Here is a 14626-nt window from a genome sequence, read left to right as displayed (position 1 = left end):
TTCATTGACTCACTCATAAAAAGTCACTTGTCGCCTCCTATAACCTGTAGAAAAATCCCCACACTGCACAGACTGACCGGAATTAACTGTTGCAACCAACAGTTTCACAAGGAAAAACAGAGGACAGAAAAAAAGAAAGAAAGAAAGAAATAGTAGAGTTTATATAAAAAGTTCTGTTCTAGCTCAGATATAGTCCGGTTGCTGCTGGTATTCCCTCATGACAATACTCCTTGGGTGTAAGAAATTATGATTAGGCCATAATAGGATATTACAGTAACATCTTCATTAATAACACAAACTCTGTTGCTACATTATCTCTACAGACCTCACATAATCAGGGATCTGTATGTGCTCTTATTTGACAACAGCCCTCCATATGCAGCTCAGTAATGGCAATTAATTAATGTGGTAGGTGTATGGGTATAGGGTAGGCAAATGTGTCCACATTGCTGTTTCTGTGGCCCAGTACTGATGGCCTGATCTCATACAGATGTATACTATGATGAGGCAGAAAGAACTGGCATAAAACTCAAGCAATGGGTTGATGTGAAATCACATGTTTCATTAACATTGCCAGAGCATTACAATATCTTCTTGTTGCAAAAGAGTGATGTTTAATTTAGATAATAAACTTTCCACAATTGCGAACAAAATAAGGCAGCAAAATTTTAGTTAATTTTGTTAATTTTAGTTTAAACAAATAGTCAGTGAAATTAGGTGTTGAACCTTCAGGAAATGTTGATTGTCAGCCACATGCAATTTTCTGTTCATTTTATGAGATTTGCAGATTTTGCAACCCTTTTACCAACTTTATGTCTAAACACAGTGACTATGAAAAGTTGCTGTCAATAAGGCCAAAATAACTATTTTAAGTGAACAGGCATTCAGTGTGTTTAAAATTAGCTACTTTTATGCTAGGCTACATTTATATGATATATATAACTTATCTAATATTTCTCAAAACAAAAACCAAGGGATGTGTGCCCTTAATATAATAATAAAAAAATAACGGGACTCACAAAATGTATCCTATTTGTGTAAAGTGTCTCATAGAAAGAAGAGAGTCAAAGAGTAACACTGCTTAAAACCTTTTGCAGAGCCTACAAATACGCAGCCAAAATACATGGCATGAGTTGCAATGCTGCATGCTAGCTTTATGAAATACAGTCTTGCTGACTAACTTTCATTAACATGCTTTCATTAATAATAATTTTTCATTTCTGTGTTAATTGTTTTTGAGAGTATTGAATTTAGCTAATGCCGAGTTCACACTGCACGATTTTAGCCCGATTTTTCACTCGCCGACAGGTTTTGCGAAATCGCCGACAAATGCCCGAGATCGGAGGCAAATCGGTGCTCGTTCACGCGAGTGACAATCACGCAGTGTGAATTATCAAAGACGCGATCTGAGGGAATCGCCGACACGTCGCCGACGCCTGTGGAATATTTGGCATGCTAAATATCTGGAGCTGTCGGCGATTCACAATCACGCTGTGTGAAATGAGTTCTGACTGAAAAACACATCGAGAGAACGGCGATCAGACGAGTTTAAAAATCGTGCAGTGTGAACTCGGCATAAGAGAGATATCTCTAATCAGTTTTACTGTTCTAATTTTCTGGGAACACACATGAATAATTACTCAAAGTAATTAATTAATTAATTAATAAAACAATTAATTTATTTATTTTGTACTAAAGAAATTCCAATTCAAAATCCTGTGACCAATTCCAGTTCCAACTCATGAACTGAAAAGGAGATTTTTAGAATTCACAATTTTTACATTCTTAAGATTGAAAAAAAAGGTCATAAAAAATGATTTTAATTTTGATGCTCTTTAATATGTTTACATTATCATTACAGTCATAACAATACCAAACTGTACACACTCAGTTCTGAGCTGCTACAGGTCCACATCAATGTCAAATCCTTAAAGATGCAAAAATATGTACTTTGTATTTCATATTTTAGCCCATCATTTTTTCGAAGCAGCAAATAAATAATTAGAATCCATCATTCAGAGTGTATTATTTATCAGGAAACCTCTGTGAGTTCAACACAGTGGGCTGTTTGTAGGCACAGAGCTGATTTAACGTGAAGCGGCGAGGATGGATCCTTCCCATCCGTAATGTCAAATACAGCATGCTTCCTGCACGCAACGCCTTCATTATTCCCAGTGAGCGGCGACTCTGGATGCCTCAGTCCCGGGTGTCTGTGAGAATTAATGAGTTCCATAGGCTGATTGTCTAATATGGGTTTTTCTGTGGTAACGGGTCTGTGCGTGTGGCCAGGTTCGGCACTTTCACAGCTGCTGGTGGTGCTGCTCTGTTCAGTGTAGAGATCCCGCACCAGGCCGTTGACTTTAAACCGAAGCGAATCCGCCACACTCGTTCGGGCTGAGGTACGGGTGCTCCCGTTGCAAGGAAGAGGCTCTCGTCTACCCAAGATGTGATAGCGCACAATCTTCCGGAAGGTGTATCTGAACTCACGTATGCGGTAGGCGTAAATGAACGGGTTCACAACTGAGTTTGCGTGTGAGAGAATTATAGCCAGATACATGATAAGAACCGGCGGCCGTTCACACTGTGGACAAAACAGAGTGAAACAGTTGATGATGTGCAGCGGCAACCAGCAAACCGCAAACAGGCCGACAATGATCGCCAGAGATTTTGCGGCATGGACCTCTTTCTGCAGGGTGGAGCGGGACTTGAGCTCACACGGCACAGCCTTGGACTCGATGCATTTGAGTTGGTGGCGCGCAGCCATGAATATCCGCAGGTAAATGGCCAGCATGAGGAGCAAAGGCAGCAGCACGCAGGCGAAGAAGTTGAAGTAGACCATGTAGTCCATGACCACCACCTCCTCGAACAAACACTTCATCATGCCGGGCAGGCAGGTGCTGTTGAGGGCCTCTTTTGAGCGGGCTTTGTGCCAGCCTAGCATAGGTGTTAGACCGATGATAACCGACAGAACCCAGCAGATTGCTATGATGCCTCTGGCACGCTGCCCGGTTACTAGGCTGTTGTATCTGGAAGAAAGAGAGAGAGAAAATCATGTTTTTCAAATTCCCCAGCCATAAGTGTTTGTTCCAGTTTGTCTAGACTGCACATCTAAAAGGTCCAAAGTACTAACAAAAACAAGCAAATGACAGCATGGCTGTAAACCTAGACATCTCTTTAAAACTGTGCTCACGTCATGCTGGAATTATGTAATTATGAGTTTCCAATAAGTAATAACCTTTTGCGTCTATCAAAGTGTATCTCATAATTGGGACCATTTCTCACAATTGCAATTTTATTTGATGTAATTGTGACTAGTTCTCATAATTGTGGCCCTTTATATCTCACAATTCTGTCTTTACATCTTACAATTGCGATTTTATTTCTCTGGATTTTATTTGCAACAAGTTCTCACAATTCTGACTTTATATCTCACAGTTGCAACTTTTTTCTCAAAAATTGCGACTAGTTCTCACAGTTCTGCCTTTGAATTTTCCAGTTACGATTTTATATCTCACAATTGCATCTAGCTTTTATAATTGTGACTATATATTAAAAAATTGCAATCTCAATTGTGACTTCATATCTCACAATGTAACTCATATGTATCTCATAATTCATAACTTTATATCATAATTACATTTTAATTTTTTACTTTAAGTCTAAAACTGGGTTCCATTTACTTGACCATTATGATGGCATGTAAAAACTCTTTGTACACTAGTGGGCTTTCTTTCTTTCACAAATACTTTTTTATCATAGAAATGAATACTAATATAACTCAAAGTAAAATCTCACAATTATGGTAATTTGGATACAGTGTGAACATTAGAACAACCCTGATGCAACCACATTGCTAATGATCCTAGCATCCATTCACAGTATTTCCAGAAAATTCTCCCATTGGAGCAATTAAGAAGAAAGAATGTGCTCAGAAATGTCAGTGTTTGGAACACAAATCTATTTTCAGAGTCTCTTTTCAGGCCAGTGTGGGAGAACAACTGAGTTCCTTGGCCTCTATTTGTCTCATTCTCCAGATGTGGATGTTCAGTGAGCCACAGAGAAAACATCCCCGTCCCCCACCCAAAACCTGCTGACAGGACGTGGACACACACGCAGTCTATATCACACATCTCATTGAAACCAGCTGGACTGACCGTTCCAAAACATTATTCAAACATTACCTCAATCTCCATTAGCATGTTAGCTGCTCATTCTGAACAGTGCTAATTGGCTCATTATTAAGTGTATAGTGTTAATGAAAAAAAAAAAACACTGGCATCTGATAAAGGATTTATGACTGACAAAAAAGCAGTAGTGGATGCTTGGTGAGGAAATCTGTGCAAACTATTAGCAAAAACATTCCAGAGTAAATCAGATTTATGTGAGGTTATCCTCAAAGACAGCGTAAAAATCAAGAGTTTAGACCTTGCTATGTTCTTAAATCATATTCACCCAAAAATAGTCAAGAATCTTGTTGGAAAGACACAGTGTGTCCCATCACTGGGACATACTGTGTTTAAAAAAAAAGAAAAGCTGTTTAAGGCATGGTTTGTCCCGACAAATGGGAACAGTGCCATGTATGGTTAATTCCTGAAAAGACCAGCTTAAACCAGCATGAATCTCCCAGCTGGTTTCCTTGCTGAAAAAAAAAACATCTTAAGCCAGCCTAACTTAATTTGCTGGTCTTAGCCTGGTCTTTTGTCTGGTTTTAGAGGGGTTTTGGTCATTTATCAGCTCGACCATCAGAAGACCTGAACACTTGAACCAGAATGAATCAATATACTGGTCCAAGCTGGTTTCCTTGTTGAAAAAAAAAAAACATCTTAAGCCAGCCTAACTTAATTTGCTGGTCTTTTGTCTGGTTTTAGAGGGGTTTTGGTCATTTATCAGCTCGACCATCAGAAGACCTAAACACTTGAACCAGAATGAATCAATATACTGGTCCAAGCTGGTTTCCTTGTTGAAAAAAAAACACATCTTAAGCCAGCCTAGGTTAATTTGCTTAGCCAGCTAGTCTAAACGGGTTTTGGTAACTTTTCAGAAAAGTAGTCAAAACTGTTTCTCTTTAGGGCCAAAACTATTTAACAGAGGTGAAACATTTGAAACATTAGTCTACAAAATGTAATAATAAACTGTCAAACATGCCATTAAGAATCAGAGAAACTCCCTGAAACATAATTAATGTACAAAGACAGCAACACCCTTCACTCACCTTAGCGGGATCTTGATAGCTATAAAGCGGTCGATGGCAATGGCCAGAAGACTAAATATGGAGCTCTGGGTGAGCACTAGGACGAAGCAGGCAATGAACAGACAACCGTAGAAATTGGCACAGAAACCAGTGCTGATCAAAATGGAGAAGGGAATGGCCAGCACACCCACTGCGATGTCCGCCACGGCCAGCGAAACAACAAAGAAGTTGGTGATGCTCTGGAGGTTGCTGTTGAGGCCCACTGCCCAGCAGACCAACACGTTGCCCAGGATGGAGAGCAGGGCAATCAGCAGCTCCAGAATCATGTACAACACGTCGAAGTCATTGTTCAGCATGGTGAGGATGCTGGGGAGAAAGGACGATGCCTCGCCTCAATGTCCATAGCTGCAGCTCCAAGCAACAGCCACCTCACCGAGGCTTAGTATCAGCCTTACCAGAAGACCAATAATCGAATGTTACTTTGTTAAAAATGTTCCAGATTGTTGAATCGCCAAGTAAAAAGGAGAACTTTGTAAATATTTTAAAAAGTATCTACAGACATTTCTCCTCAAACTTTTCAGAGAGATTCGGTATTAAATAAATAAAATTATTGTACATTTTAAAATCCATTTTAACCCCATGTCATGTTGTTAGATGTGATGATCCAGTCCTCATTCCATGTGTTGCTTGCCCGTCTTTCTATAACATTTAGTATTCCACTGCATTCCCTGGAGAAAGAAGAAAGGAAATGATGTTATCAACTGGGAAACAAGCCTCTGAAGAGAAGGACTGGATAAAAACCGATAAAGTAATCATTTTAGAATTTTAGACTGAAAAAAATGTGGTGTAGAAACAATTTTCACTCAAAAAAAAAATGAACACAATTCATTTCATAATTAATTACAAAGAAATGGCAAGTAACACATTGAATTAAACATGACATTTTGAAGCAGAAAGACTTAAATAGCATTTTCTTGTGAAACATACTCCACGATTCTTTGTTTTATATACAAATTTGAAAATTCATTTTTTTTCAATCGTACATGATTGAGAAATGCTTCATGCTCCAACATTTCCTCATATGATTGATGGCGATAAGGGTGATGGTTGATCTGAGGAAAAAAGAGATTAGTCAACCATTTTAAGAGTTAGTTATTGTTGACACTGATAGCAACATGGGGTTTTAAGTAAACAATACAGAGTGTACAGAAGCAGCAAAACGTGTAACATAACAGCAGAATATTGAGCTTTTCCAATATATATATATATATAATATATATATAATCAAAACACTACCCTTAAGGTATGAAAAGCTGCACTATTTCCTCTCCAGTTCCCCAGCATCAGCAAGAATTGTAAACCCCTTAAGGCATATCAGGAGAAGTAAAAAGAAAGAAAAAAAATCATAATAAATATTAAACGGGCTCCATTTTGCTAAACCACTGAAATATTCATAAAACTACACAGGTATCTACAAAAAGTAGCTGTAAAAAACACTTCAAACACATCTACACTGTACAGAAAATGCTTTATACAGAGGCACACAGCTATGGCAAGCTTGGAAAAGGTTCGACATTTATTAAACTAAATGGTATCTATAAATATGCATCAGTAAGCAAATAGTGACTAGTATTGTTTTTGATTTCACTAGTAATCATGCATTAATTAGTGTTTTGCTGTTAGTCACTATTCCATTGTTAGTGGTAACACATTTTTGTAATTTTTGCCATTGTATTATTTGAGCTGTTCAGATTTCAACTATTAACTATCAACAATAGTTAATAATATCTATTGCAGGTTTACTAGTCCTTATTTATTGCATACTACTACCTATTTATCAGACCGGAGTACAGTATCTAACATCTACACCAATTGATATCAGTGAAATACAAGAAACATACAATGTCTAAAATAAAAATGTTAAATGTAGGCTATGGTTAACTTTTAACAATATAGAGAACGGAATCAACATAAAGCTAACTCATTTAAAAGCATAATATTAAGACTACATAGTGTGGACACATAGATAGCTTGCTGGTGTTTGATGCTGGGTGTTAACTTTTGGACGATTTTCCTGCTTACTTCAGGAAACAATGGGATGTGTAGTTAATTTACAAATGACACTATTAACAATTGGAATACACATAAATATCTAGTCTAATAGTGTCTAACAAGTAGTAAAACCGGAATAGATTCAAGTAACTAGTGAGTAGTAGTAAATTAAATAGTGGTATGTAATGAAAAAACACCTAATTAAATATATATTAGTCACTACTGAAATAAGTAGGCTACTAGCATCTAGTGAATAGCGGTGAAATTTTAAAAGATGTCATACTACTAACTAGAAAATAAAAATAAAATAAAAACACTAGTTTAAAAATATGAATAGTAACAAAATAGATAGGCCTAGGCTAGTAGTTCGTTTTAAGGAATAAATGCTGAATTAGCTTGCCGTGTATGGCACTGCTAGTTTGCGCTGAAAACGTGAATTTAATATACAATATATATTTTAATAACACTGTATATTGTCGTTTTTAAAGTCCTTTTTTTTTTAAATAAGAGGTGTAATTGGGGTCGTTCTTGTATTATTTGTTTTGAGGCTAAAATATGTTGATGTATGTAGAACTGGACTCAACGTGCGTTTTAATATTAAAAACAATTTAACTTAAATTGACCTCGCTTCAAAATGCACTTAAGCCGTGCGCGAATTATTTAATTAAAATATAAGACAAATTCAATTCAATCGATACCCCGCGGGCTCTAAACTTCTTATTAGTTAGCCTAGTTGTTGGTTTCAACTTACCATCAGAGTTGACAACCCCTGGAATTAATGAAAAAGAAAAAGAAAATAAACTGGGAATCCCACGGACAAAGATGAAAAGGCAACCCCTCCGAAAATGAAATGTAAAAACGTAGGGAGTCCTCAGTGGTTCATGATTCGTTACTGATGCCGTCTGTGTGATTCGGTAAAGTCGAAGTCGCGCGCACTCTGATATCAGCAGTGAGAGCTGACAGACTATAGGACCCCTATGAGAGCCAGTGCTTGACCAATCCAGAGGCGGGGGCCAGTATTTCCACACTGGACGAGTGTTTAGATACTGATACCGCTTCTTCCTGCGACCGAGTATCAGTGAAACAACTGAGCTGCGACCAGTGGCGGTTCTACAATGAATTACACCCTGGGCGAGACCCCCTTCGAGTCATTTTTTGATTTGAAACCCCATAACGTTTTGACACAACGTCTGAGATGTTGGTTTATGAAATACAATTTGAAAAGTAGTCCGAAGTCAAGACTAAACCAATTCACCTTGGTGACCACATAATCGTTTTGTATTACCTATTTTTATTAGCCATTTCACACAATTCAGAAAAACAAAAATGTGCAGGAACTATAGGCCTGTATTTATAATATTATGAAAGAAATGTGCGTTATTTGGAAGAAAGTCGAGGTGTGACTGACCACTAATTCCATTAGAGTATTGCTCTATACAGTGGCTTTTAAATTATCTTTGCCAAACACATTTAAAGCTCTTGCTCTCAAGTTGTCCTGAACTTTTAAATTTTTTTTTTCCAAAATTACATTCGTACCTTCATTTGTCAATATGAAATTACACATATGAAGTCCCCCAGTTAAGCCAGACATATTTAGGTCAATCTGGGTTCCATTCAATTGTGGCACAGACAATAGGGCTCTGTGCAGGAAATCAGGCCAATTAATTGGTCTCATTCAGGACATTCAAGACATTTTTTTGCAATGTAATGACTGACGTCACATCTAATCTTAGAAATGTACTAATCATGCTGCACAACACCCATCCTTCACAATAAAGAACAAGAGCTAAACTCATAAACATCCACCGTCTCCTTTCTTCAGACCTTTTGCTGATTTTAAATGACCTGTTAAATGTGTTTAGGACAAAGATTAGAAAAGCCTTCCAGCCAAATGGGAGGGCATCCACGATTCATTACATTACTTGAATTTCCAGTTCGGAAAGGGGCTGGGAATTAATTAAAACCTAATTTTTGTTATTTCTATATAATACCAATTCATCAATCTTTAAAAAATAAAAGCCAAAAAGGGATTTCCCAATGCTGCAGAACTCCGGAGAATTACATAGTCTGGTAAACTAAAATGCAAAGAAAAAGATAACTAAATAAATAAACTAAAATAAATATTTATACACCTCATGACCGATTCGTTTAGGAGGAACAGCATATTGATTGCTCTTCACATTTATTCATAAAAAAGGAAATAATTTTACCCTTGATTTTATTAAGATAACACACTCATAATGATAAAAAAAAAAACTAAACAAATGGCAGCAAAAGTATGTTCAGCATTCAAGAACTGAAAACTGGTGTAAATTATTAACAATCAAAAAAGCAACAGAGCTGTATTACATTCATATTAATGTGATGAAAGCTGGATGAAGCACATTAAACACACATACAGAACGCATGTCAACTCAACATGCCTCGTTTAGTAAATGAAGCTGATATGAGGCTCATGAACAAAACATTTGGCCAGGCTTTATTCGGGACAAATATAAAGATTATTCTGACACTTACTTTTAATTATTATGTGATCCAAAGGTAAAGTAGCTCAGTAATGCAGTTTGGAACAAATCTTAAACGCTTACCAAGGAAACTGCAGATTTGTCTTTCAGATGTTCGAGAGCTAAAAATGGCTGCCTAGTTACACACCCTGGAATTTGAAAAAAAGGAAATAATTTTACCCTTGATTTTATTAAGATAACACACTCATAATGATAAAAAAAAAAACTAAACAAATGGCAGCAAAAGTATGTTCAGCATTCAAGAACTGAAAACTGGTGTAAATTATTAACAATCAAAAAAGCAACAGAGCTGTATTACATTCATATTAATGTGATGAAAGCTGGATGAAGCACATTAAACACACATACAGAACGCATGTCAACTCAACATGCCTCGTTTAGTAAATGAAGCTGATATGAGGCTCATGAACAAAACATTTGGCCAGGCTTTATTCGGGACAAATATAAAGATTATTCTGACACTTACTTTTAATTATTATGTGATCCAAAGGTAAAGTAGCTCAGTAATGCAGTTTGGAATAAATCTTAAACGCTTACCAAGGAAACTGCAGATTTGTCTTTCAGATGTTCGAGAGCTAAAAATTGCTGCCTAGTTACACACCCTGGAATTTGAATAGGAATTATTTCAAACAATGTGAAATGCTTCCTGAGGAATGGAAATATTAAATGCTCTATTAAAAGAATCAAAGGGTTTAGAAAATAAGATACATACCTCACATTTATTTCATTGCACTCATGAAAAATTCCTATTTTATCATTATTGTTATTTATTTTTATGTCTTATATTGCCTTTAAAGTGTTATTTGCAGACAGGTGGGAAACGTCAAAGTCTTTCAAACTCATGAAAAGAAAGCAATGCCTGAATTCAGCACAGCTGGAAAACAGGATATATGTGACAACTATCCTTTTTCTCACACTCTCAAACTCTCCATATACATACATATTAATGCAAATTACATTTTGAATTAGTGAATGTAAAATGATTTTTGTGCTTTGCAAACAATAAAATGTGCGGGTATTGGTAGAGCAATGTACATAACATATTATGCATTGCATAGGATTATTCATCTTGATAAATATCAATAAGACTTTCTTATCCTGAGAAAGAACATACCATTTGATTAGTACAGAAGGAAGTTAGCTTACAAACAAAATTACATCGTGACATTTCATTTTTGGTATACTATTTCAGACTAATACACTGGACAGTACATGCACACGTGCTGCTAATCTGAATGTAGTGTTTACTACAGTATCATACTGTTGGTAAGCAGCACTAATGTCATATGAAATGGCTCAACGGGTTACATAAGCTTATTGCTGACCTCCCTATTTAATATGTAGTATTTCAAGCCAAGATCCATCACAGTCGTAACATAATGTGCCCTCGATGAGCTTTTAAAACAGTCCTGTAAAAAAAAAAAAGTTTAACCACTGATTGTGTGCTATAGTGAATAACTCCTATTAGTGTACAATACTCCGCTACTGAAGTGCTTCTCCAATGAAGTGTTTCAATTAGGCACTGCTTCGAGCAATCCGCACGTCTCGAGCTCCATTGTTGCACGGCTGTGAATTAAGGTGAAGAACTTGCTCCAAATGCCTGTCTGGAAGCAAGAACTCAGGGTGGTGAAAGGCACGGGGTCGCAAGCGGGTCCACGCTGTTCCTTAAGACTCAGTCTCCGATCATCCACACTAAGAATTAGTAACTAGCTGTAGTCTGTAGTGTTAGTCACTCAGCATTATCAATGCAAACGGATTCTGCATTAGTGGCTCCACTGTAGAGGATTTTCTTTGACATATCGATGCCATATCAGCATATGCTAACTGAACTGTGATCAGTTTAATATGACTTTGTGCTAGGATTAGGCTTATATGATATGGTGGGATGTTGCACTCAGGTTAGTTGGTGATAATCTGTTGCATTGGTTTGACAATTTATAAAAGTACATGTGCTCAGGTCTCAAAATACTTGTAGATAGAGGTGACGTAAGTCATAACACTCTGCCAGTCTGGTCTTTCTGTATGGACCATGTCATTGATGTCCTGAAAGAGAAGGAGAGTGAAAATTAAAGTGTGTTTGAGAGAGGTGCATTATATCACTTATCAACTAAAATTTGTAAAAAATAATTTTATAGAGATTTATGTAATTTTAATACACTACTATTCAAAAGTTTGGGGTCGATAAGATTTTTTTTTTTTTGAATGAATACTTTTATTCAGCAAGGAATTTAGCAATTGATTAAAAGTGACAGTAACAATTTCTATTTTTAATAAATGCTGTTCTTTTGAACATTGATAATAAAAGGAAATGCTTCCTGGGCAGCAAATCAGCATATTAGAATGATTTCAGAAAGATCATGTTACACTGAAGAATGAAATTTTAGCTTTGCTATCATAGAAATACATTTGAAAATATATTACAATAAAAACTTAAAACTAAAGTTTTAAATTGTAGTAATATTTTAAATGACAATATTATTTTCACTGTATTTTTGATCAAAAAAACTGAAGATGCAGCCTTAGTGAGCACGAGAGACTTAAAAAACAACAACAACAACATTTGAACTGTAGTGTAATACTAGCACACACACAAAAACAATCTAGTCACTGATTATCTATCAAATTATAGGCAAAACATTTCTGAACAAAACAACATGAAAAATGTATATTCTTCGTGGAAATGTCCACAACTGTGCAATGATTTTTAATATTAGATTAATTTCTATGACTTGCTATATGAGTTGCTTAGATTCTCAAGAGCTTCAGAGGTGCTTTCAGTATGTGCATGCTGAACTTATTGTTTAAGTAGTTAACAATAGAGAAGAAACAATTGTGCTATAAGTAAATACTGCTGGCTGATAATTAAGTGTTTCCAGCTTTTCACCTGCTGTCAGCTTACAGGATGGGAGTGGATGACAGAAATATTCCTAACTCAATGATTAATAGAGTGCCTTAGATCTGCATTAGGTCTTTGTGCATGTTGTTCGGAGCAAACCGGAGCTCCTGAATGTGCCCATTTGTGTGCAAACTACAGATTTACTGCATCAGCTGGCCTGAATGAGCTGTTGTGATCAAGCTAATGCAAAATACCCATTTAAAACCTCTTACCAGAGTGGACTTGATTCCCACACTTTCTGCTGCTTGGAAGGCCAGGCTGAAATTTCGTCTCTGAAATCACAAATAAATAGTTGTGAGATTAACGACAACTAATAAACCAAGATTAACCTAAAAAAAAAAAAAAACCTCAGACTTAACATTTGAAAAAATTGTTAAAGTAAATGCCACTTGGTTTTGATTGTTATTTATGCAATGATATTCTATATGATGAAAGGTTTTTGAAGTGTGTTTTAACGGTCTAAATACCTTTTGGTGCCACTGAATATGAATTATTCTCCCGTTAGTGTTATATGGCATGATCATTATGCAGAAACTCAGTAGTGTACTTGCCTTGTCCTGACTGTTGAGCTCTTGATAGGGTATATGAGCAGGCAGGTACGTGTGAAGGACAGCGCAGAAAGCCAATCCATCATTCCAGCTGCTGCTAAAGTTGGTAATGTCGATGTTCTGTGTAACAAACAGACATGACAGACTTCATATAAGCCTCCTAGACTTTGCATTAGCAATAACGAAAAATGCAATATTATGAAAATAAAGCTGCAGTACATTTAAAACCACATTAGAGAGGGTTTCAACATGATACACCAGGATTAAGTCATGAAATGTGTGCAATTCAGTGTGGCACATTCAATGGAACATAACCCCACAATGCAAAATGTACTCATCTTCCTGTGGTGTAAAATAAAGCAGATTTCCTGTTCATAGCTTCTCCCACAACCTCTTTTGTGCGCTAAAGAGCAAAATAATATGTTTCAGATCCATTTCTACAAATGTCCACAATGTTTTGACTTCCACTTTTCACCGTAATGTGGCAGAGAGACTTCAGCCTCCCAGACATCCTTATTTAGGGATGAGCAGATAGTGCTGAAAGGAATAAAGTGTTTTTTTTGTTTCTATATTATTTTGATGCTTGAATCTAATACAAAAGCATCAAGCCATTTCTCTTCCGTTCCCCTTTGATAACAGTTGTGATCACAGCTCATAGTTTCACATGTGGGTAAAGTCTTGGTGGTTAAGACAACCAGAAACATGAGAAAAAAACTCATGTTTACTCTACTTCTTAAAATATGTGCAAACAAGCAAGGCAACTGCAACATTAAGCTGCATTTGTTTATAATGCATTTGAATTTTCACACTGTGTATCGGAAAACTACTGAGGATGATGTATTTTAAAAATGGAGAAAAAAAATCCATTCACAAATCAATAAAAGATTTATTGGAGACTTTGTTGCATAAGAAAAATGTAGTCATTTCTAAATAAAAATGCCCTGATGAAGCAAATTCAACAAATTTGTTCCCAGAAGTGCTGCTGACGACCCTGTTTTGCGTCAAGTAAGTGCCATTTAAAGTGCCAGAGAAATCCAGCGGACTTCCTGGTGAGGATCTTTATAAACATTGACTATGACAACCACACAAGCTTTTCTGGAAGAGATAGACCTTGTTTAAAAAGTAGAAAAGAGCTTTTCACTGAAATCTGACGGGGAAAAAAGATGGATATAACAGGTATGACATGGGCTAGCATTACAGCTATTATTCTATGGACAAAGATGACATCTGAGATTCGGCAAGAATAAAACTTCCAAGACAGTCCAAGTGATCAAAAGTTCCGACATGAAACTGACAGCAGCTACAAAATAATAGTGAGAGGACATTGGAAGAACACAACAACATCACCATTAGCTGATATATAAAAAAATAATATAAAATAAATCTTCATTATCAAAATGAAAGTAATCTAGCA

The 14626-nt window shown here is 36.4% G+C and overlaps 2 protein-coding genes across 2 annotated transcripts in view; both read right to left on the bottom strand.

Moving 5' to 3' along the window:
• Positions 1 to 1835: 1835 nt before the first annotated feature.
• LOC107711873 (adenosine receptor A2b-like) lies at positions 1836 to 8336 on the bottom strand. Its single transcript, XM_016516950.1, has 3 exons — positions 7995 to 8336; positions 5213 to 5919; positions 1836 to 3026 (listed from the first exon to the last, which is right to left on the bottom strand). Exons 2-3 carry the CDS (start codon positions 5545 to 5547, stop codon positions 2033 to 2035), a joined length of 1329 nt encoding a protein of 442 aa, XP_016372436.1. The 5' UTR covers positions 5548 to 5919; positions 7995 to 8336; the 3' UTR covers positions 1836 to 2032.
• Positions 8337 to 10968: 2632 nt separating this feature from the next.
• Positions 10969 to 14626, bottom strand: part of LOC107711823 (cytospin-A-like) — a 29472-nt gene continuing 25814 nt past the window's right edge. The window contains exons 13-14 of the mRNA XM_016516867.1: positions 12877 to 12936; positions 10969 to 11811 (exon numbers count right to left, since the gene is read on the bottom strand). Coding sequence (XP_016372353.1) covers positions 11722 to 11811; positions 12877 to 12936 — 150 coding nt within the window. The 3' untranslated portion in view covers positions 10969 to 11721. The remainder of the gene's footprint in view (positions 11812 to 12876; positions 12937 to 14626) is intronic.

This window comes from Sinocyclocheilus rhinocerous, unplaced genomic scaffold (genome assembly GCF_001515625.1).
Source record: "Sinocyclocheilus rhinocerous isolate Xijiao unplaced genomic scaffold, SAMN03320098_v1.1 scaffold988, whole genome shotgun sequence".
In the NCBI taxonomy this organism is placed as follows: Eukaryota; Metazoa; Chordata; class Actinopteri; order Cypriniformes; family Cyprinidae; genus Sinocyclocheilus; species Sinocyclocheilus rhinocerous.
The sequence above is the reverse complement of the archived record's forward strand: the minus strand, read 5'-3'. Positions and strand labels throughout refer to the sequence as shown.